Raw genomic sequence first — 24,629 nt, 5'->3', positions numbered from 1 at the left:
CGACTGTGGGCTGTCCATAGCACTGAGTTTCACATATGGAGGCAAAGGAGTACTAGTCTTCTTCCCCCCTTCCATATTGAATCTCTGCAAAACTTTGCCAATGTATTCCTTCTGAGACAAATACAACACATGCTGATTTCTGTCCCGAAGTATCCGCATACCCAAAATGTGATTTGCATCACCCAAATCCTTCGTATCAAAGGTCTGATGCAGCCTCTTCTTCAAGGCATCCATCTCTTTACGAGATTTCCCAGCAATCAACATATCATCAACATACAAGATGAGGATCAATAGACTGCCATCCAAAGCTTTCTTGGTGTATAAGCAGTGATCTATGTCACTCCTCCAGAAATCCTGGGATTTCATGAATGTATCAAATTTATGATACCATTCCCTTGGTGCCTGTTTGAGTCCATAAAGACTCTTTTTCAGCTTGCATACAAGCTTCTCCTTTCCATTCACTGCATAACCCTCTGGCTGTTGCATATATATCTCCTCATGGAGATCACCGTGAAGAAAAGCAGTCTTCACATCCATCTGAATCAAATCCAGATCATCATGAGCAACCAAAGCTAATACAGCTCTAAGTGTGGTCATTTTGACCACTGGAGAGAAGATCTCATCAAAGTCCACACCATATTCCTGCTTGAAGCCCTTTGCCACCAACCTGGCTTTGTATCTTGGCTTTGCATTAGGTGCAACTTTGAGCCTGTAAACCCACTTGCATGACCTTCTTGCCTGTAGGCAAATGCACCAACTTCCATGTTCCATTTTTGTGCAGAGAATCCATCTCTGACTTCATAGCACGCTCCCATAGAGCCTTGTCTGCCCTCTGTTAAGCCTCCTTATAACAACAGGGCTCCCCACAGTCAGTCAGCGTCAAGTAGTCAACCCCTGGAACAAACCTGTCAAGGGGTCTGGAGGGTCTTGTGGACCTCCTTACCCAATGACCATCATTTGCAGGTTGCTGTCCAGCCTGCATATCACCTATTGGTGGCTCCTGTTCCATGCCATAAGGTTGAAAGATCATGCCCAGTATGTCCTCTAACTGTGGGATATCCATAGGGATATCTTCTACCATCTCTGGCTGTCCATTTGGACCATTTTCAGCACCATTTAAGGGCTGGTTTTGTTGCTGTAATGGCTGATTTACAGCCCTTGGTTGTTGTCCATGATGTCCATCATCATCAAAGATGACTCTGCCAGGCTCCTGTTGCCTTGCAGGCTCCTTATACATGCATGTTTCATCAAAAATGACATCATTGCTGCGTATAATCTTTCTATTCACTGGATCCCAAAGTCTATACCCCATTTCACCTCTGTCACCATATCCTAGGAATATGCATTTGTGAGACTTAGGATCAAGTTTGGTGCGTATTTCCCTGCGTATGTGCACGTACGCAACGCAACCAAACACTCTCAAGTGCTTGTAGGACGGAGGCTTCCTGTCCATACTTCCTCTGGCACTTTCCCACCAAGCCTCGTGTTAGGTGACCTGTTTATAAGATGAACGACTGTCATAACAGCTTCAGCCCAAAAACCATGAGGTAACGCAACATGTGACAACATAGAACGGACCTTCTCCTGAATGGTCCTGTTCATCCTCTCTGCTGTCCCGTTTTGTGGAGGATCATAAGGCGCAGTGAGCTCCCTCTTGATGCCTTTAGCATCACAAAAGTCCTGAAACTGCTTGGACATATACTCTCCACCATTGTCGGAACGCAAAGCCTTCAGTGTTTTGCCTGTTTGATTCTCAACATGAGCAACAAACTTCTCAAACACTGAGAATGTATCACTCTTCAAACGAAGAGGATAAACCCACACCTTGCGTGTGGCATCATCAATAAAAGACAAAATATTTTGCCCCTCCCAAAGAAAGCTGAGGCATCTCACATACATCTGTATGCACAAGCTCTAACTGAGCATCTTTCTGTCCAAGAGCTTTCTTGTGGGGGCACTGGAGTTGCCTGCCATATATACAATGCTCACAAAACTGAAAACTTGAAAACTTTAGAGAAGGCAAGTAACCATAACGAGACAATTGCTCCATTCCTTTGACACTCATGTGTCCCAACCGGCTATGCCACATAGAGATTTCCGACAGCTCGGTTACATTTACATTAGCATGGTGACAAACATTAGCATGCATGAAGTAAAGAGTCTCCACCTTAGAGCCTCTGGCAACAACCAGTGAGCCCTTACTAATCTTCCACTTTCCACGACCAAATGTGGTAACATAACCAGCATCATCAAGCTGTCCAGTAGAAATCAAGTTCTTCTTGATCTCAGGCACATGCCTGACATCATGAAGCATAAGCTGTGAGCCATCTGAAAACACAACCCTCACATCACCTCTGCCAAGAATCTGGCATGCATGGTTGTCACCCAAATAAACTACTCCTTCATTGCCAGCGGTATACCTGACAAACAAGTCTCTGCAACCTGTGACATGAAAGGAGGCACCTGAATCAATGATCCATGAGTGCATATCATGACCATCTCCTGCATGGAGTGAATGGGCATCAAGTGAAGACATGAATAGGACTTCATCCTCACTGTCACCTGCATGTGACACATTGACTTCATCCTCACTGTCACCTGCATGTGACACATTGACTTCTTCAATCTTGACTCCACTTTTGCCCTTTGGCTTTGCATCTTTGGCTTCATCTTTGTCTTTGTCTTTTCCTTTGCCCTTTTCCTTTTGATCATTCTTCCATTTGTAGCATTGCTTTTTGAAATGTCCCTTCTTGAGACAATAATGGCATTCCAAGTCCTTTTTGGAGCGGGACTTGCTCCTTCCCCGTTCTTGGCTTTTACCCCTTTGCTAGAATCTTCCACGTGCATTCACTGCATTAGACTTTCCAACAGAGTTGTTCTTCCTGTTCATCTCCTCTTGAAGGAGAGCACCCTCCACATCTGCATATGACATGAGTTTCTTCAACCAATACACTTTGCTTGAGGCACTTTGCTGGGCATACAAGTCCTGCAATCTTTGCCACATTCCCCAAGCTGTCTTCTCTTCACGTATGCTGAAAAGTAAAGTGTCTGGCACAGACAACATGATGATGGATCTTGCTAGCTCATCCATATCTTCCCATTCTTCAGCAGTAAGAGAAGCGGGCATTACACCCCTTTCTTTGATGGGCTTGCGCTGCTTCTTCTGGAGCAACACATTATAGCACTGGGTTTGCCAAATGTCATAATTATGTGAGCCTTCAAGCTTTTTGATGTGAAGCAATGAAGAGCTCTCACCTGTGGTTGCCATAGCAATATGCAACCTTTGACACAGTCAATGCTTGACTCCCTGCAAGATGTGCAAACACTGCACCAAAAGCACACAAAGTGCTCACAGTTGTTCTCCCAAAGTTTATCTCCCGCTGCGGAAGCACGAATGCAACTCTCCTCCCACTGAATGTGATAAAATCACCAAAATCTGGTTGCTGCAGATTTATGACAGCACCTTAAATGTGCTCTGTTCCCCTTCCAAAATACTGTACAACAGTACTAAGTGCTCACCAATCATGTACCAAATCTGTACCGGCAAGTACAGCACCTGAAAATGAGCCTTTTCCTCACTCAAATCAATGTGCAGCCATCCCAAAACTTGTACAAAGTTGTATCAAATCTGTACCAACAAGTACAATAGCAATAAATGCTCTCCTGGCTGTCCAAATGAGTGAAAATCAGACCTTGACAATCCCCACCACTGTATACAACAGTCCCGGACAGAAATTGGGCAAAAGCCCCTCGACTGCATGTGGATTATTGAGGGTTCAAGGCATAAAAGTCTTCTCTGTTGCTTTGCCAAGCTCAACAAGCACAAAATTTTGAAAAGCCCCTTGATTCAAGATCAATTTCTGATCGTGAATGGTACATTAATGCACATGAAGGCATCCAGAGTCTTCACAATGCTTCCCCTTGGCCACATATACATCCAATACATAAAAGCCCCTTGATTTACTGGCACATTGAGTGCTTGACAGGCATCAACACATTGCCCAAAGCATCAAATGCCAGTGCCTGCATGCAAATCAACCCAATTGGCACAAAAGCCCTTTGATTTGAACTCCAATTTCCTGCAATTTTGCCCCGAATGTGAGATTGCTCACATCATATAGCATGTATGAATACCCAATGGCACAATTACATCAAAAGCCCCAAACGTTGACACCCAATTTCCTGCAAATTGACCCGGAATGTGACCAATGTCACCTAATGTTGCCAATTTTGCTCAAAATCTGAGCCATTTGGACCTATACCTGCTCAATTGATGATAATGAACATGCAAAATCCCAAAATTGAAGCAAATACCTTTGAAAAATTTTTATTTCTGTTGCAGAAAAAAAAGGAAGGGGGAGGGGGGGGGGGGGGGGGCGGTCGTATTTCAAGCTCTACGGGCTTCTGATTTCTGTTGCAGAAAAAGGTTTCTTGCAGGGCTCATGCGTGCTCCAGGTGAAGCGCGGGTGCACGCGGGTGACCTGCCGCAAGGAGGGCATCCACCCCAAGTTATGAGCTGCTCGCTTGCAAATCTGCGCCAACACTCTCAGTGCCGGAGGACCTTCACGGAATCACCGCAAGAAGAATCGCCCTTGTCCAGCCCCAGTGTGGCCTGTACCTGCGTTATCACTTTCTGCGTCTCGTTCTTGTAGTCCTCCTCGATGTCGGCCAACACCCATGGCGTCTCTGACAGCAGGTACAGCATCCTGGCTATGCCACACAAAGAGGCCATGGACCGCCTGCTGCTGCAAGAAACAGGGACGCCATTACCAGAAGAAGATGACAACGAAGATGCAGAAGTTGCGTGCGTAACGGATATGGACGAAGAGGGCAGGATAGGCGACACAAGCACAGAGGGCTTCGGAAGAGGGGAGATGAAGCTCGAACACAAAGAGATGGGGCGACGGATGGATCTGGAGCTACCAGAAGTTCATTGGCGACGACAGAGCTACAGTGTGCCGGACGGGGACTGCAAATTGACATAGGAAGCTGCTTGGCACCAAGAACTCCACGGGGAGGGGGGCTGTAACCTTGCTCTGATACCAGTTGAAGGGAGAGAGTTAGGGTTTCATGTGGGAGACACACGGAGAAGAAGGGAGAGAGAGAGAGAGATGTGTGGAGATAAGTCAACTCACAGTATGAGTGTGTGACTCCCCTATCACACATGTATATTTGCTCTAGTACACATAGTGCACTTAGTACATTAAAAGTACTAAGTGTACTATGTACTATAAAACTTATGGGCTTGTACACACTACAAGGGTGGGCATAATGCCTTTACCCCAATAGAGCATACCTCGTGAACGAGCAAGTTGGTAGGTAGAGAAGATGAGGTCGAAGAAAGATATCTGTTAAAAAAAGCTTGCTGTTTTTTCTGTGCATACTGCTGTTTTCAGATTCAGTATGTGTTTTTTCTTCATCAAAGAAACCCATGTTGACGGAAGATGGTAGTTTAGGAAGGGTTGATTGCTTTGCAAGAAGTAGGAGATTCGTTTGTGCAGTCGCATGAACGTCGAGACAGAAAACAAAAACAGAAAACCACGTTTGCTTTTTGGTTGAACTCGAACGATAGCGAGAGAAGGAGAGCAAGCGTGTGAGAGGTAGCGTTCGGCGGGTGTAGCATTTGGTGCATGGGCTTGCGTAGCCAGGCAGGCCAGGCCCACATTGGCGCCTAGGCCAGGCGGGCTGGTATCCAGGCCAGGCCCACGTAGGAGCCTAGGCCAGGCGGCAGGCGCCCAGGCCAGGCCGGCAAGCGCCCAAGCCCATGCTGCCAGCAGCCATGATGCCCAGGCCCACGCCGCCTAGGAGGCAAGCAGACAGACGTCCAGGCCTACGCCATCATGTGGCCAGGCTGGCGCGCAGGCGCAGCCTGCTGTGAAGGCACCCGCAAAAACGAAGGTGAAGCTGGCGGCGTTTTTCCGACGGGACAGAAAAAAAAAAAGCAAAACAGCAAACGCATGCGCTAGCCCGATTTGGCGCTTTGCTTTTTTGTTTTTTATTAAACTTTTTTTTTCAAAAGTTTACGGGTCCCTAAGGTTCAACGTGTGTTCTTTTATCTTTTTCTTTTTCTTTTTTTTAAAGAAAACAGAATTTATATTATATATTTTTTTATTTTTATTTTTTATTTTACAAAAAAAAACACAAAAGCAAAAGCCAAAGATAGCTTTTGGGGGCTTTTAGTTTTTTTGGAAACCTTTATAAACCCCCTTAAGTGGGCTTCTTGCCACACATCTCTCATTTCAAGCTCTCAAGCTCTCAAGTTCACTCGCACTCTTGTTGTGCAAAGATCGAATTTTCTCTCCACATACCCTCTTCACGATGTCGGCCCAAGAATCAGAGTTGGAGCCCCTTGTGGAACGCGAAGGCTTACCGGCTACGGAAGGTACCGATGCCGATCTTTTTGACGATTTTGTGTCAAAATCAGATTTCCAAGAGTTCAAAGTAGCTCTCGAAGCTTCTTCGACGGAACGTCAGGCACAAATCGCAGCCCAGATGCAAGCTTTGCAAAACTCCATCGCTCTATTGACCACTACCCTCTCTACTTTTTCGAGAATGGATACCTTGGCCTCTGCTTTAGGCCCCAACATTACTCCGGAACCGTTCGGGGGCGAGCAAAAGCAGCACACCAAGGAGATCGTGGACACGTGGCTACATAAGTGGCAAGTTCACTTTCAGTTTCATCCATATGATGATGGAAAGAAGATCCAGTTAAGCAGCAGGTTTCCTGTCCGGCAAAGCTTTGCTTTGGTGGAAGGAACTCAACCCTAAGCCAACGACTTGGGCACAATTCGAAGACGTCTTCAAGAAAGAATTCCTCAAAAAAGAGGATGATTATGATGTTGTTGCCCGGTTTTCAGCTTTGACCATGACCTCGCAGCACCTCACTTATGAGGTCTACCTCCAGAAGTTTCGTGACTTGCAAATGAAAGCTATGACTAGTAGCATTAGCTTCCCACTCTCCCTAGTTGCTGCTTCCGGTTGCCCCCTACTGATGTATTGTGGGGCTAGATACTTATCTTCAGTTCTTTCTTTTCTTTTCCGGACAGTGTATCAGATGTCACATGGTTGTAACTTTGATCTCATAGGTCACTTTGGCCTTTTGAAGACGTTAATATAACATTTCATTTCTCTCTCTCTCTCTCTCTCTTTGCACACAAGCATCATGGAGATATTCCATCCACCTTAGGCTCTTTCCAACTCATTTTCACTCTCTTTCCAACTCATTTTCACTCTTACTTCTTATAAATCTTGCTATCTTTGGATTGAAGCTATGACATTATAAGGGATCCCACAAATGGTATCAAAGCCCTAGATTTTCTGCACATTTAGGGTTTGGACTTCACTGTGTTTATGGCCGCTTTCTTTTGGACATCTATGGTCTTCTGCTGCTGCTCGGACCTCCCCATTTCCTTCCGTCTACTACCCAACAACCTCTTCGCCTTTGCCCATTGGGTGTTGCATGCGCGGAAGCCTTGCTGTACTGATAAGCATGATTAAGAACATTGATGCTAATTAACACATGATTAAGACAGAGAGGAGAGAGAGATCAGGTGTCAAGTTTTCTTGTATTACTATGGTACAAAAAGGTAACTTGATGCTTGTACATGATGTAGGGGGTCAGCCCCATAGGGGTGACCTAGGCCCCTTCTACATGATTCTGATTGAAGACTAGATGACTGAATCTGGAACTATTGAATGCCTGAAATGATTTATGCCTTTATGCTTATATATGTGTGAAGGTTGCTGGTCGGCCAGCTATAGATGCTGTCGGCCAGCTTTGGACATGATATTCCTGAAAATATGCTGAATAAATTCCAATGCTGCTTACTACATGATGTCCCCTGTACTGGCCATTGCCTAAAGCTTAGTCGTCGGCTGCCTTGAAGTCCTGTTGGCTGCCAACTGGGTCTGGACTCTAAATGGCTGCCGACTGGTATTCAAGCCCCCTTCAATGCTTTGGATGATGGTGATACTGATGATGCTACTGTTGCTAATGATGTTGATGCTGTTGGAGATGATAATGATGATGATGATGATGATGTGAGACTACTGATGCTTCTGATACTGACTTAAATGCTGATTAATCAGGGATTAAGACTGTTCCTGCACAAGGTTAGCCATGGCAAGGGCGTGACGTGACATTGGGGGAGTCCTTGTGATAACATGCCGGCTCAGCTGAGCCACTGACGGGGTGGACCTAGGGAGCAAGGCACACGACGGTGCCATCTTGGTCACCTCATTGGGCCTTAACTGCGATTCGGCAGTTTTCGGCCCTTCCCACTTGCACCCTTGCTGGTTCCCAATCTCCCTTCACCATCCCTCGCCGGCCCTCACCGTCTCTACTTGGCGATCGGCTTCCTGCCGCTCGTGTCCTGCACCTCAGCAGCATTGCCCGCCTCCATTTATTGCGCTGCCAGCCTGCCTGCCTTCACCCTGGCAGTTACTGCCACATCTGCTGTGCATGGCCCTCCTACTGTGCCTCAGCCTTGCAGCACTATCTCCTGTCAGTGCCTCTATCGCAAGCTCCACCGCTTGCAGCAGTGCCGCTTGAGCACCGCCATCACTTAGCAACAGCAGCAGTCGGGTAGCTCCATCTATCTGCCGGCATCACCACATTAGCCCTGATTTAGTACTATATCTACAATGACAAATTTGGAGCTTTTCAAAAATTTGGTGAAAATTAACGAATTAGGACTCATGAATTCGCAAAAATTTGGGAATTTTCTTATGGGTTCTCAGCCTTCACTTCTCGAGCCTAAAATGATTGAAGATTCCTTGACACAAGTGTCAATAGCATGGTAACGATGCCGAAAGAGGATCTTCACCGACATCTGATCAAAGGGGGGTATTTCTCTAAATAAAACTTTTATCTCTTCCTGTTTATGTTTGTGTCTAGGGTTCTCTACTGCCCGGGATGTCCCCCAAAATGAGATGTAATAATCTCCTGTGTGTTTTTTATGTGTCATTTTTATGTATTTATACCACCTTGTGTTACAAAAGGCTTCAGTACTTCCCCTCCGCATGCAGGAGGACTCGTTGGACCCAGAGTTTGCAGATGACACAACAACTTTCCTTGCAGGAGATGTTCGGAATCTTCAGAGATTTGCGGAGGTGTGTCACCATTTGGTCCACCTCCATTTCTGAAGCCACTTCTATGGGACTGTCACTCCATAGAGCGGCCAGATTTGTACCATGTTCACATGTGGCCAGGCCGGTGTCCCATGTGAAAGGGTTAGTCATCTTGTGTCACCCGTGTGTGACCAGTATTGTGCCATATGGATGGGTCCCAGTTTTGTGCCACCCGTGTGTGACCAGTATTGTGCCATATGGATGGGTCCCTGTTTGCTGCCGCTAGTGTATGACCAGGATTGTGTCTTACCCATGGGACTGTCACTCCATAGGAAGGCCCGTGCCAAGATTTGTGTTTTGCCTATGGGACTGTCACTCCATAGGAAGACCTGGACTACACAATTCTGCCCGACAAGAAATTCTTGTACAAGTTTCATGAAAGGGAGGTTTAGTCCATTACAAGTGCACATACATTCATGTTTCCAATGTTGCATGCATAAACTTGTTTTCGCATGACTTGTTTTCGTGTGTTTGCTTGCTATGACGTGCCAGTACGCTAGACAAGGACGCCCCAGTGTACCGTGGGTGTGCTGTTTGCTGACGAGTTGGTGTGGCATGTGAATAGGTGGTAAGTATTACCTTTTTGGCCTTTTACAAATGTAAAATCTATAAACTAGTGTAAACCTTAGTATTTATAAGGTTGGGTGTTTCACACATATTTAAAATTATGATTGGACACCTTTCATTGTGGGTGCCCAAGGATTAACCATTGCTTAAGACCTAATAATATTTAGACTAAGGATTGCATGGGAAAAAATTCCATCCAGCACGTGGATGGCTGTATGGGGGTGGGTGATTGAAAGAGGGCGCCACCTGGTTGAGCCTAGATGGGGAAACAGCGCTTTTGGTTTTCGTCTGCTGGCTAATGCCCCTGTACCCACCATCAGTACCTACAGGCTGTTGCTCCTGTACCCACCTTCAGGACTGTAGCTGCCTTTGTCTACTGTGCCGAACAGGACTGGTTGCTGCTACCATCTCTTCTTCCCGATGTACAAGGTAACACTGAGCATGATAGCAAAGAGAGGGTGGTATGCAAAGCTTGGGGGCAAATCAAGGATCAGCCTGCCTTGTTTATGTTTGATGACTATGCAACGGATAACTTCATCTCTACACAGATGGCAGCCGCCTTGGGCATAGAGATTGGGGACATGGGACCCCAGATTGAGGCAGAGGCCGCTTTTGTTGGCAAAGAGGTGCAGGTGACTCCTCTTATATACATATACAGGGCTATTTGGATCATGAGCATTTCTTGATTGCTCCTCTAAATGGGGATCGTGTCAACGCCAGGGTTCGTTCGTTTATCTTCCTCAACTGCACACCGCAGGTAATCAATCATGTAAAGCATATGACGCTGGCAAGAGGTATATGGCAGCATTTGGCTTCTCTTACAAGAGGTATATGGCAGCATTTGGCTTCTCTTTACAATAGGGTATCGCCCATGAAGAGGATTTCCTTGGAAGTACAGATGCGGGTTATGAGCCCTGCAAAGTCGTTGACGATGCGGGAGCATATTAACAAGCTGCAGGCTCTTCAGCAAGAAGTTCTTCAGGCTGGGAAGGAGATATCGTCAGAGGACATGGCCATAACGTTGCTGTCGCATTTGCCCTCTCAGTACTCAGCATTTTACTCGTCTTTGATTACCAGTGGCAGGCTCAGCACCATCATGTGGGAGGAGCTTGCCCATGGTCTTGGACCAGGAGGAACGATTCACGAACCCTCCTCAGGGTGGAAGTTCGGAGGCCTTAACTGGCCAACGGTCGAAAGGCCGTAACACGGACAAAGGGAAGGCTTCATCAGAGAAGTCTTCTGAGAAGAAGTCCGCCGCTGACCGCGAGAAACTAAAGGCAGAGAGGACCTGTAATGATTGTGGCGAGAAAGGCCACTATCGGAGGCAGTGTCCCAAGCGGAAGACCGAGAAGGGTGAAGATTCCTCAGCAGCAGCAAGCAATCATGAAGACTCCCGCTTTTGTGCAACTGGAGGTGATGGACACCGATGTTTCATTTTCTTCAGGCAGGAGGAGGTTGGAGGATTCTCCGCAATGGATACTCGGGAGTGGATTCTAGACAGTGGTGCTTCCAGGCACATGACTCCTTCCCGTTCAGATTTACAGGACCTCTACAGGTATTCTGGTCACATTCTTACTGGGGATACATCCACTATCCCAGTTCAAACTTCACAGTGAGGGCAGGTTGGAGATAGTTCCCGATGGCAGAGGGGGGAAGCATTCCTCCCAAGTGTTGTATGTTCCGTCACTTGGTTTTCATCTGTTGTCAGTGCATCAGGTTTGCAAGACTGGCGTACGGGTGGAGTTTGATGAGCATTTTGTTGCTCTCCGGGACAAAGCAACAGGCCAAGTGGTTTGGGAAGGCGGAGTGGAGAATGGAGTCTACAAGCTTTCACCACTCTCCCTCCCAGGTCCTCAGGATTGTGATGAGTGGCAGTCTGGTAATGGCCACTTAAGTGTGGATACGCTGCAGGTGCAGGCTTTCCGGGACCAGATGGTGGATAGCTTGCCAATTGATGGCAGCAGTTGGCAGGAACTTTCCAGTACTGATGTTGGTGGTAACTTTCCAATACTGATGTGGTGGTTCTTGTGTTCGTCAGTCAGAGGAAACTCAACAGGTAACTTATGCTCTGATGTCTCGCAGTATTCGAGACAAAGATACTCCTGTAGATGAGGATGTTCTTTCCACGGGGACCTCTCGAAAAGCCAGGCAAGTGGCAGTTGATTACTTGCACAAGGAGGTGCATACTCCAAGCTTTGTGGTTCCGGATTCAGAGGGGGTGGTTGACAAGTTTCAAAAGGCCTTGCATGGTCTTCAGCAGGTTTCCAGGACTTGGCTTTGCACCGTAACAAGTGTTGATCCTTCTGAGCAGTGTGATGCCTCTTTGACTCGGAAGCAACATGGTTCATTGATTTGGTTGATGGACACCAGATTGGACGTGAGCTTCCTGATGAGGCAGTTGAGCTCATGGTTGCAGATGACTCTTTGGAAGCTCCATTTGCAAGCTTGACTATGATCTATTGTATCATGTCAGATATGGCCAATGTGATCTTTTGCATCACGTGGTGGCAATGAGCCCAAATCATTGTGCCTATTGAAGGTCTATCTTAATACATCTCCACCTTCGCTCCAAAGGGGATTTTGTTAGGATTCAATCATATGTGTGCACATCCACCTCCTATGTCCACCCTATGTGTCCACCAATGTGTAAGTGTATAGGTGTGAACACCCTTGCAAACAAAGAGCTTCTCGTTGCCTATGTAAGTGTGTTTATGTCTACATTGTTGACAAACTACCTCAAGGCAATGGAACCCCTGCAACAAGCCACAAGCTACGCAGGAGGGATGTCATGTCCTTCACTCGGTTGTAGATGTCTCTGGGGTACCGACTTTGCTGGCCAAAGTGTTCAGAACATTCATTAGGCATTTTGTGAGACCTCGTCCAAGGATGAGACACCAATATACCACCAAGGGGTAGTAAAGAGTCATGCACGTCTTGCACACGTCAGTGTTGTGTCTTCGCACTCATTTGTAGCCCATAAAAAATCAGAGGCAATTCTCATGAGTGTGGTCTTGACTTCTTTATCAAAATCTGCATGTAAGCTCGTAAGCTCTTCTTCGGAGAAAAGGGATGAAGGATGATTGGCTTGGGCAGAAGCCATAAGGGCGGGGCGGGTGACTTGAACACAGTTTAAAAAAATCTGTATGTTGACGCAAGAGAGGCAGGAGGAAGGGCTTATCTGCGCAGGAAAGGGGAGAAGAAGGCCAGAGGCAAAGAAGACGGCAGGCAAACACAGAGGAGTGAGTGGCGGGCAGGAGGGAAATGTGAAGAGAGGGGTATGGCAGGCAGGCAGAAGGAGATGCAGGTAAGGGATGAATGGTGGGCAAGAGGGAAACGCACAGAAAAGAGGGGGAATGGCAGGCAGAAGGAGAAGGGAAAGAGTGGTGGGCAGGAGGAGAAGAAAGCAGGCAGGTGGAGAGGTGTGCGCGTAGAGAGGAGAGGTGTGTGCAGGGAGCTTTGGCTTCAGCAAATTTTTGTTTGTGCAGTTTGTGCAGTTGAAATCTTCATTTGAAAAGCTGCATTTTGCCACATGACTACTGTTTCAAACACCCATTTCCATCTGTGGGTGGCAGAGAATGCAAAGTCGGTTGAATAGGGCACATTCTCTGCAGATGGGATCTCAACCTAAAGTATGTGACTTAATGTTTGAAGTCCTAAGAGTGATGACGGTGAGCTAGACCTAACGACCCAGTGAACTGGATTGATACCTACAGACAGCATCTTCAGTGGGTAATAAAGTAATCTACAACATGTAAATTTCTGATTACAAAATATAAATTTATGATTACAAACGATGAGGTTAACCAAGATTAACCTGATGACCCAGTAATTAACCTTACAAAAAGAGAGGCAATCAGGTAACACTTACCGCTTGCTGTTGTTCTGCCGTGAGGGCTCATCTCCATTCTGCACGTTCCCACCCAGTCTATCCTTTATAGATCGTTTCCTGCTACCCGCCCCACTTGAAGCGATTCGATCAGAATACATCTCACCCAAAGATTTGCACCCGTCACAACTGCAATTCGCAAATTTAGTTAAGCTCGCTGGAATCGAAGGTAAAGGTGGAGCTGTTGGCGTGGGTGATTAGGCATACCTACCCTTATCCAGTACAGAGAACAGAAGGTTACACTGCAAAATTAGGGTTTAATGAGATTAGGGGTTAGCAGAGAAAAACAGACAGAACCTAGGCTAGGCGTCCGATGTCTTCGATGGCTCCGCTACGCGGCATCAACCAGCCCAAATGTGTTTTTTGGCCCGCTTTAGTGAAGTAGAAAACCTCCAAGAGGTTGCCATGGCACCATGAGTGTTCAGAAGAAGGAACAATATAAGTGGGGTGGTGAGAGACTGCGCGAAGGAAGGTGTGTAACAGAAATCTCTGGTTGACTGAACCTGCCCACCCCTTCTAACGAACCTGCCCTCCCCTTCTAACGAACCTGCGCTCCCCATAAAAATTCCGAACCTGCCCTCCCCATAAAAATTCCGAACCTGCCCTCCCAAACATTCTATTTTCGGTGCATTAATTAATTTGTGTCACTTGAACCTTATAGTTTTTCTTGGTTCCCTTTATATAAGTATCTATTTATTACTTTTTCAAGAATATATTTTATTGTTAAGTATGAAATCTTTTAAAATCTTCAAGATATCTCATGAAGTAACTTGGCATGCACCACGCATGGCCTACACATAACTTTCTCTCTCAAAATTAGGGTTTGTGGACAATGGAATTTTTGGTTTGCACAAGAGGCTAATAGAGGGGGAGAAACTTTTTTTTAGCTCTTCAAGGGGATGTGCTTCTCTCTCTCTCTCTCTCTCTCTCTCTCTCTCTCTCAATTTGGCCATGGAAAGCTACAAAAATTTCCAGCCCTTTTGTGCTTCATGGAAACCTTAGTTTCATCCTCTTTCTTGCCTTAATCACCTCCTCTTTGAATCCCATCAATTAGGCAACATTATGGGGGGATTATTGAGCATATTAAACATCTTGTTTAGGGTTTAGAGAGGTGGCAGCAGGGTGGTAGGAATTCCAGCAAACAGGCACCGTTTCTCGTGAATATTGCCTCTAATACAAGGGAATCACAACTTGGACACCCTATTTGCTTTAGCAATGGTGTTTCCTATAGATTTCAACCATTTTAGAGCTTTGTTTCATGAATAATGAAGGCCATGGACTCTCTACAAAGCTGCAAATCTTCTCCATGTTTTTCATTGTGTGAGGGGCATTTCTCAACCAACACTCAAGCTTGAGGCTTCTTGGTAACATTTGAACAATTGCTAAGCATTTTCTTGCATCAATTGGTTGATTCCTTGAGTTTCTTGAATATACAGTTGAGATTTGGGGATTTCTTCAATTTTTCCCTCTCTTGCATATTAGGGATTCCATGGAAAAAATTTTGAAGGGTTTCTCATGCTTGATTTTGTTGGGATTAATGCCTATTTTCACTCCAAACTGCATTACCTAATGCTAATCTATATAAAGCTACTCATCATCATCCATACTGAATTTGGGACAAATATCACATGTTTTTTTAGCCAATGGATTGAACAATCTATTTCATGAGGATTAGGGCATCTTTATGATTAAACACAATCCACTTATGATCGAGCCTTGTTTGCATAATATCCATTATACATGCTCTCTTTCACCATATCATTTGGGATCTTCAGGCATTGTGCTTTTTGGATTTAGTTACATTTACATCTTGTATGCATATGCCACACTATGGTTACATTTGGGAGATTGCTTGCATCAAATGAAGACCTAAGCTTGCATCAAGTGAAGACTTAAGAGTATATAAGCCATTAAGCAACTTCAAGCGTTGCAGACAAGAATCATGAAGAAGTGGACTTGACATTAACCCAAACCTTATCACCAGCATTAACCTAGGCATGCAATTATAAGATGTTGTGAGTAGCCTACACCATCCCTTGCAAATCAAATTTGTACCTCAATTGTGTGGCATGGTGAGGATATATGTTGTGAGGGCACGCTTGGCATTTGGTTAGAGTGGCCAAGGGTAGAGAGCGTCTTAAACCTTTCTTGCCGTGAGTGCCTTGGTAAAGTGGTATGAAAAGGGGACTAGGTACATGGAAGTGAAGACTTGGCCCAAACCCTTGCTCTTGGATTTCAAACTTGAGTAAGGGGGTTGGAAGAGCTTGGCCGGGAGATCGGTAAGCTTCAGTGTGTATCATCAACATAATCATTGACACAAAATTGATGTGAAGTACATTGGCAATGGGCAATGAAATGGTTAAGGCAATGGACTTGGATGCAAAGTGAAAGGAATTGCAATTTCTTGTGTTTGGAAAAGTATATGCAAGTTGCCTATGCATGGACATTGATTGTTGTTACACTTTGAGTCTATTTTTGGATTGAGATCCGGTTGCATTTACCCAAAGGGCATGTCAATTTTTTGTTAAAATGCAAGGAAAAATGCCACTCTTGAGTCAATACATGCTTATGGACACGAGGAAGGTCATCGATTGATGTGTGGTCTATTTTGAAGGGGTTTAGAGTATTGGATAGCACTACTAAAGAGATTTCTAACAAGCATTAGAACTCCCGAATTGGAATTTGCAAAGGCGGTGAACTTTGGCATTTTCCACCGCATTGTTTTTGGGGCAAACTGTACAAAACCTTGGCCCAATCATAAATGCTTCAAGCTAGTGGAAAAGTGATCATATAGCATGAAAGTACATATTAAGAGCTTTCCATCAAGCCCAAGCATTCCTGATTCAAAGATTGTTTGACCGGTCAACTCAAAGCGGTATGAGGATAGTGATGAAGAGGATTTTGATGACATGCAAGCAAGAAGCAATGTCTTTACCAAGCAACCTTATTCAAGTATATATGATATACAAGGACAAGGTTTCTCTCAAGAAAGGCCAACCAGAGACTTTTCATTTTCAATGGCAATGGATGGAAATGCCTATCAAAGGCCCTTATCAATTAAGAGTCAAGACAAAGGATAATATGCATTTGAAGACATAAGGAGTATAAAACATTATGGTGGTAATGTTCGAAGTCAAAAGGTTGGGGATGTAAAAGCAAGATTTAGATTTTCCATGATATATGGACTTTTGAATACAATTTTTTTGAAACCAATAAAAGTGCAAGATTTTCTTGACTATATGGTGTCTACACAAGTGAGTCTATGGTTCAAAAGAGGAGATCCATTCGCACAAATATTTTTTGTGTTTGATGGTGAAGGAGTCACTCGCATGGGACTTAAGGATTGGATTCCTAATTGGGATGCCTGTTTTCATGCCTTTCCTTGTGAGACGAGCTTGCTAAAGTGAAGAAAGTGACTTCTCATTTCAAAGGAAGAGCTAGATCTTGGTGGTTGAAGGAAATGCACAAATATAATTAGGATTGGCAAAAATTGGCATATGATGTTGTGCAACACTTTATGACCACCCAAGAGTAAAAGTGCTTTAGAGATCGATGCATGGTATTCTTACATGAGGACTCTCTATCTAGCTATATGGAGAGGTACCTTTCCTTCTTTGTTCCCAACATTAAAGAGAAGAAAAGTATAGAGGGTTTTGTGCAAAGATTTCATGCAAGTATCTCAAAGTATTGTGCAAATTGATGAGGACATTGGTCTTGATGAAATCATGGTGTTGGTGGGACTTGTCCACATGTATACCCAAAGGGTCAATCACAAGGGCAAGTTTGCTGAGCTAAGCAAGATAGAAATGAATGAGTTGGTAGTACCCATTCTTGGATACACTTCATGCTTGAGTGGGGATGGAATGCTGCAACTCATGTTGAAAGATTTGGATATCAAAAGGGATAAAAGAGGTTGTTACCCACTCACTCTCGGCCTTTTGGTCATTGCATGTACTATGATTATGTGGGTCTTTGTTAGTTCAAGGTTTTTCATCTCCTTGAACTACTCCCCATGACCTATCATGTGGTTCGAAGCACCTGAATCCATGTACCATACATCATCTTTTTGTGCTGCTTCAACATTTTCAGACATGGCATTCACAACATGCTGCATAACAAACAACCTTTCATTATCCTCATTGTTTCTGCTTGAGGATGCATAGTTATTCTGCTGCACTTTCCCATTTTACATGTCAGCCTACTTCTTATAACAGTTAGAAAAATTAAAAAATGGTCAGGAGGTTATGGCAAAATTTTTTAAAAATTTATGAAATAAATTTAGGCATTTTTACTCTCTCGGCTTTGACTTTCTGACAGGTCATACATTGACGTACATGATTAAGTACATCCTTTTTTAGACCAGGCCAAAAGAAGCTTTTCTTCACTGACATGTAGGTTTTAATGAAACCTGGATGTCCTATAATAAGGCTGTCATGGGCCTCATTCAGAATTTGACCCTTAGTTCCCTCATCATTGGGAATGCATAGCCTGCGATTATAATACATAATTCCATCATCTAGGTTGTACCTTTGAACTCGGTTCAACTCCTGTGGAGTTTTGCTTTCCTGCATAAGTAGGGTAGCAATAGGGCCAAAGAATCTATCCTGCATGATCTTCTCTCTTGCTTCAATAATCAAAGGGTTTGACACTACAGTAATTGCAAGCAAGGAGGCTTTTCTGCTGAGGGCATCTGCTACCACATTTTCTTTGCCTGGGCAGTACTTGATTTCAAAATCAAATTCCTGCAGGGTCTGCATCCACCTTTTCTGGCGCATGTTGAGATCCTTCTGAGTGAAGATCCACTTTAAGCTCTAATGATCTGTCACATCAAAGTGAATCTTTGACCCAGTAGGTAATGTCTCCACAACTTCAGGGCATATACTACTGAAAGTAGTTCCAGGTCATGGACAGCATAATTCCTCTCATGCGTTCTGAGTTTTCGGGATTCATAGGCCACTGCATGATCTTCCCGCATGAGTGCACCTCCCAGGACAAAACCATTAGCATCAGTTACGACCTCTCAAAGGGTAGAGAGAAATCTGGCAGCTCAGAACAGGATTGGTTACCAAGGTGGTCTTCAGCTTATCAAAAGCACTCTGGCACCTGGCACACCATTGAAACGGGATATTCTTCTTGAGAAGATATATCAGGGGGGAAGCTATGAGAGCATACTTTGGTATAAAAATTTTATACCAACCAGTTAATCCCAAGAATCCTCTGACTTCTTTCACTGTCTTTGGTTCAAGCTAATCTATGACTACTTGGACTTTTTCAGAATCTGGAGAAATTCCATCTTTTGATACCAGAAAGCCCAAGTATTCAACATGGTCGGCAGAGAAAGTGCATTTGCTCTTTTTTGCAAAGAGTTGGTGCTTCCTTAGAATCTCAAGAACTTTTCTGACATGAGCTTCATGGTCAACTGCATTCTTTGAGTAAAGCAGAATATCATCAAAGAAAACAAGAACAAAATCATCCAAGTATTCTCTGAGAATGTCACATTAAGCGATTGAATGTAGCTGGGGCATTCCACATAGCCACTGGGTTGCAAGATCAGGGTGTCCAGTTTTGTCCAGTTTATGCTGGACTGGTATAATGCTTGGAGAGCAAATTTGGGGGGATCCAAACGGCATAATGTCCATACCGAGTATTGATGGTGGCTGTCTTCGAGATATCTTGCTCATTAATCCTGATCTGATAATACCCTGATTTGAGATCTATCTTTGTGAAGATCTGGGCTCCACTTAGCCTATCCAAAAGCTCATCAATTCTAGGGATAGGATACTTATTCTTAACTATCAGCTGATTGAGACCTCTGTAGTCCACACAGAGTCTTAGCATTCCATCTTTCTTTTTCTGAAAGAGAATTGGCGCACCCCAAGGTGAAACACTGGGTCTTACAAACCCTTGTTCTAACAGTTGTCTAAGCTGTTCCTTGAGTTCGATGGCTTCAGGAACTGGCATTTTTGGTACGTGCGCAAGGCTACTGGCTGAGCTCCGGGGGTCAATTCTATCACGTGATCTACTTCCCGAATTGGAGGCATCTCTGTTAGCTCTGTTGCTGGGAATAAATCATCATAATCACTTAACCATTCGGGTTCTTTAGCTTTTAACTTTGAGTCTACCGGATTCATTTTGACAAGATAAATGTGCTGCTTCTTGCTAAGTCCTTTTAGTAACTTAGAAGCCTTTACTAACTGTAGACTTGGGGATCTTGAAATTTCGGTTCCTTGAACCTTGTTTCCGTGAAGGTCACGGAAGGAAATGGTTCCATTATGACAGTGAATGTCAGCTTGATTTTTATGGAGCCAATCCATTCCAAGGATCCCACCGAAAACTCCCAAAGGTATAACTCTGAACTGACAGTCAGTTAAATTCCCATCTAGACTGAACTGAATACGATCTGTCTCAAGGTGAGTGAAAAGAATCTTCCCACTTACCAATTCAACTTGCATAGGTTTCCCTGATTTCTGATCTAAGTCTAGCTTACGCAAGCATACAGGGGAAATGAAAGAATGAGTACTGCCTGAATCAATCAAAAGCTTAAAAGGCTTACCCTGATACTCAGATGGAGTATGAATGACGGAGAATTGATGTTTTGGCCCTTGGTTTTCAATTGCATCATAAATCTGTCCTCTTTCCTCTTCCACTACTTTTGCAATTGTGACTGCTCTGGCTGCTGCAGTCTGAGGCGGGACTCTTTCTCTTTGGTTGCCCCAGTTCTGGGAAGGAGTTCTGAGGCTACTCTGGACAGAGGTAGATGGCTGAGCTGGAGTTCTTCTGGGATTTCCCTGATTTGGGCGAGATGAACCTTGATTTGACTGATAGGAAGGGGTTGGTATTTGCACTCTCGGTCCTTGACTTCCCTGTCCCCCTTGACATGGCAGGAGTCGGGCAGTCTTTTAGCTTCGACCAAAACCCTGGCATCCAAAACACATGTTCTCACTTTTGAGCTCATCCCTCAGAATCCTTGAAATAGGTGGGGCTCCTGAGAAAGTGTTCTGGGGGAAGGGTCTTCCTTCACTTCTGAATCTTCCCGCATCCTGATTTTGAATTGGGCCTTGCTGCCTCTTTGGGGGAGGAAAGTTTGAAGTACTTCCCAGGGTTTGGAATCTTTTAAAGTTAGAGGGTACAGGCTTTGGCGGAACCTTAACAACAAAGGCTTTGGCAAAGTCCTTTGCCATTCTTACTACTTCGGTCATTGAGACAGGTTTGGCATTCTTTTACGAAGGTGTCCAATGGCTCGTTCATTCCTCGAATGAACCTAGCCATCAGCTACTCTTCATCCAATTGAGGGGATATATTTGAGGAGAAGGGCAAAAGCTTGATGGTACTCTTCAATTATCGAGCTATCCTACTTTAATTCCAAGAATTCATTCATTTTAGTTTCAAAAGGAAGCTCAGAGGGACAAAACCTCTTTCTGAGGTAAGCTTTAAGATCGGTCTAGGTTTGGGTATTCCGGTCAAGACGGTTAGTCTCGCAGTGATTCCTCCGAGTGACCGTGGCCGTTTCCACAATCTTTAACCTGGCGAGAGCCATCTTGCTTCTCTCATTGTAGCCAGTTACATCAAAGTATTCCTCCATTGCTTCAATCTACTTTTCTACTACTTCACCTAACTGTTCCCCTTCACCCTTGAAGGGACCAAGTTGGGCTTTTCGAACATCCGAATCTAACTCTTCGTCATTGGTTAGAGGATCCGGTTGCCTTGCACACGGGCCTCGCGCCTCATGACTGACAAAACGAGATTTTCGTCAACTTAACTTTGACAACAGATTTATGATTATTTAATTTTTATGATTCATTCTTTAAACAGATAATTATTTCATCATACTTCATGAAATGAGATTAATCATATTCACAACAAGAAACAATTTGGAATTTTTTTGCAAAATATCGTTTACTATCAAAAGTTTTTGATATATACATAGAGCATCACGGCTCCCAAAATCACTGCCTCAATCGTATTCGCATAAAGAAGCGAAACTGCGAAGGAGACATGCCATGGTACGCATGATTCATTACAGAAAGAGATGCTGTAATTCTATTTCTAGGGATAAACCGACTAAGAAGCCTAAAAACTCAGCATGAAGTTCTGAAGTTCCTGGGTGAATGATCAAAGAGTTGTACATGCTGAACAAGTCCTAGCCTTATAAGAATCATGGCTAAGGAAATATTTTGCTTGAGCCTCTAACGCTGACTAGTACTGACATTAATACATCGTCCTCCAGAGGACCACATATACCGACGTCACTCAAGAGGATCAGGAAAGTAAAGACTCTCAAAATGACGCGCGAGTCTCACTCTGCTTACTCGGGTCGTAGCAGAGTTGATGAGGTGGTCGAATGCAAAGGCTATCATATCCTGACTCTGGGAGAGTTCAGGAATGCCATATAGATTCGGGGTATCCATCTATAAATTTCCAAATCAATTTATGAGTTTTTTTTTTGAAGTTCCTTCAACATAATATAAACAAGCGAAAACATTATTTCCTAGATTTACTTTATAATTTTTAAGCAATTTCTGGTGCTGTTATGTAAATTTACAACAGCGCTCTGATACCAACTGTGAGATCCCACTGCCCCCTCTACACACCGGATTCCCGAATGGTAGCAGCAGCGGAAGTAGCTTCCTCATACGCGGGGCAGGGTTTCCCACTAGGGGCCTCGCCCACTGCCCCCTCTACACACCGGATTCCCGAATGGTAGCAGCAGCGGAAGTAGCTTCCTCATACGCGGGGCAGGGTTTCCCACTAGGGGCCTCGCCCTCGAATGTCCGGGCACACGAGACTAAGCTGGTGGTCAGTCCAAAAACCGAAACCGGGAAAGTTTCCCATGCCCGAAAAGCAGGGACAATTCCACCATTTTGAATTTCTTAACGAATTTTTCTAACGAAGTCAAGACTGAACTAACCTTCATCTAAATAAACTAGATAGAAGGGAAACTATAACAAACTTAACTTGAAGGAATCAACGCTTTTTTCCTAATTGAATTAGGCATAGCCGTTGATCTATTCATGGAGAAGTCTTCAGGTTATTATTTAACTATTCGAGTTCTAAGCGTAATCTTATTAATCAATTTTATTATTAAAACTCTACTGATTCCAGCCATCTGGCCCAAGGGGTTAGCCACCGCCCAACCACTGGAATAGTAGAACCAGACAAGTACTCACCCACCCATAATTGAAAGCCTTTCTTAACTTTTGCTTTAGAATACAGATACTCACACACTCCTCTTTAAACTTTAATTTATAAAACAATCCATTGACAAACAATTACTGGGTACAGATGTCACAACTCAAAATTTCCATTCAATCCTTGTTTCTCACAAAACAGTATCACTCTAGACTCTCCATTGAGACCAGCAGGTCAACAATGAGATCCAGTAACAGATTACAATAAGTTTCTCATCATCATACATATATATCTTCCACGACATATGCATGGGTGTCCTCGGCACTGCGAGCCCGTGCATCTCCTGGTCAGAACCCTCCAGGATCCTCCTTAGGTGTCCTGGCACTTCACTCAGGGGGACCGCTTCATCGGCCCTCGCCCATCGTACCGAAAGCACACCATTTTAACCATATCGAGGCTTTGCCACGTGAGCCATCCTTTGAACACTCCCCGCGCCAACTGTTGCAACCGAACTTCCCTTAGAACACACATATACCAAATGCTCCCTCTAGCATTCTGGCGTAAGACAATCCTTTAAGAAAACAGGGTTTCTATGCAAGTTTTCAATTTTGATTTTCTTTTGAATACAATGAGTATATTCTAATTCCGTATCCCAAGACTTCTAGATCACAGGTCTGGATTCCCAAACAGAATTCCTCAAATTCAATAATCTTGATCCTCAGATCAAAATCAAAGGTCTCAACTTAGTTTCAGATTCGGTGGGTGATTTCATTGTAGATTATTGAACTGGTCACATCGTCATTTCTTGAAACTGACGAAGGAGTTACATCTTGGTCATAGTCTGATTCAGAGTTTGAGTCTGGAAAGGTTCTCCTTGAAATATCTTTCTCGAAGGTAATATTTCAATTACTACTTTACTGAATTCAAAATTAAACACGAATTCCTATGAGGAATAAATTAGTCATTTATCTAAAATTCCGACTTCGATAGTTTTTCTGAATTTTCTCATTACCATCCTAGAGAATATAGAATGGTATAATTTTCCTTCACTAAGTATTTACTTATTCATTTTTCCAATATTCATGGGATTTAAACATAGGATTAAAGGAACTCTTATTTTGATAAAATTTATGCATCATTTTATGCATAAAAATCAATATTGGTGAAAGCATTACTTTTGTAATAAAAAAATTATTTTATGTATCATTTTATGCATAAAAATCAATATTAGTGAAAGTAATACTTTTATAATAAAAATTTTTCTTTTATGCATAAAAATCTATTTTAATGAAAGTAACACTTTAATAATAAAAATATTCTTTTATGCATCTATCTATGCATAAAAATCTATTTTGATGAAAATAACACTTTTATAATAATAAAAATATTCTTTTATGCATCTATTTATGCATAAAATCCATTTTCATGAAAGTAACACTTTTATAATAAAAAAATATTCTTTTATGCATAAAATCCATTTTGATGAAAGTAACACTTTTATAATTAAAAAAATATTCTTTTATGCATCTATTTATGCATAAAATCGATTTTGATGAAAGTAACACTTTTATTCATTTTGATGAAAGTAATACTTTTATAATTAAAAAAATATTCTTTTATGCATCTATATGTGCATAAAATTTATTTTGATGAAAATAAGACTTTTATAATAATAAAAATATTCTCTTATGCATCTATTTATGCATAAAATCCATTTTGATGAAATTAACACTTTTGTAATTAAAAAAATAATCAATATGCATCTTTCTATGCATAGAATTTAATTCTATTGAAAATCACTTTTTTAGAATAAAAAAATAATCAATATGCATCTTTCTATGCATAGAATTTAATTCTATAAAGAATCACTCTTTTTTAATTAAAAATATAATAAATATGCATCTTTCTATGCATAGAA

The 24,629-nt window shown here is 43.3% G+C and overlaps 1 protein-coding gene across 4 annotated transcripts in view; it reads right to left on the bottom strand.

Moving 5' to 3' along the window:
- Window positions 1–14,187, bottom strand: part of LOC147607653 (uncharacterized) — a 62,141-nt gene extending 47,954 nt beyond the window's left edge. Inside the window, exons 1-2 of one of the 4 annotated variants that reach the window (XM_086790271.1) lie at window positions 13,880–14,187; window positions 13,565–13,711 (exon numbers count right to left, since the gene is read on the bottom strand). In XM_086790271.1, the coding sequence (XP_086646397.1) occupies window positions 13,565–13,683 (119 nt within the window). In that variant the 5' untranslated portion in view covers window positions 13,684–13,711; window positions 13,880–14,187. Of the gene's footprint in view, window positions 1–13,564; window positions 13,712–13,789 lie in introns of all 4 variants that reach the window. The other 3 variants (XM_086790270.1, XM_086790272.1, XM_086790269.1) reach the window with 3 other exon arrangements.
- Between the last annotated feature and the right edge of the window lie 10,442 nt (window positions 14,188–24,629).

This window comes from Cibotium barometz, chromosome 55 (genome assembly GCF_041138505.1).
Source record: "Cibotium barometz isolate CiBa-2024 chromosome 55, ASM4113850v1, whole genome shotgun sequence".
Classification (NCBI taxonomy): Eukaryota; Viridiplantae; Streptophyta; class Polypodiopsida; order Cyatheales; family Cibotiaceae; genus Cibotium; species Cibotium barometz.
Note: the sequence above shows the minus strand (reverse complement) of the source record. Positions and strands in the feature narration are given on the sequence as shown.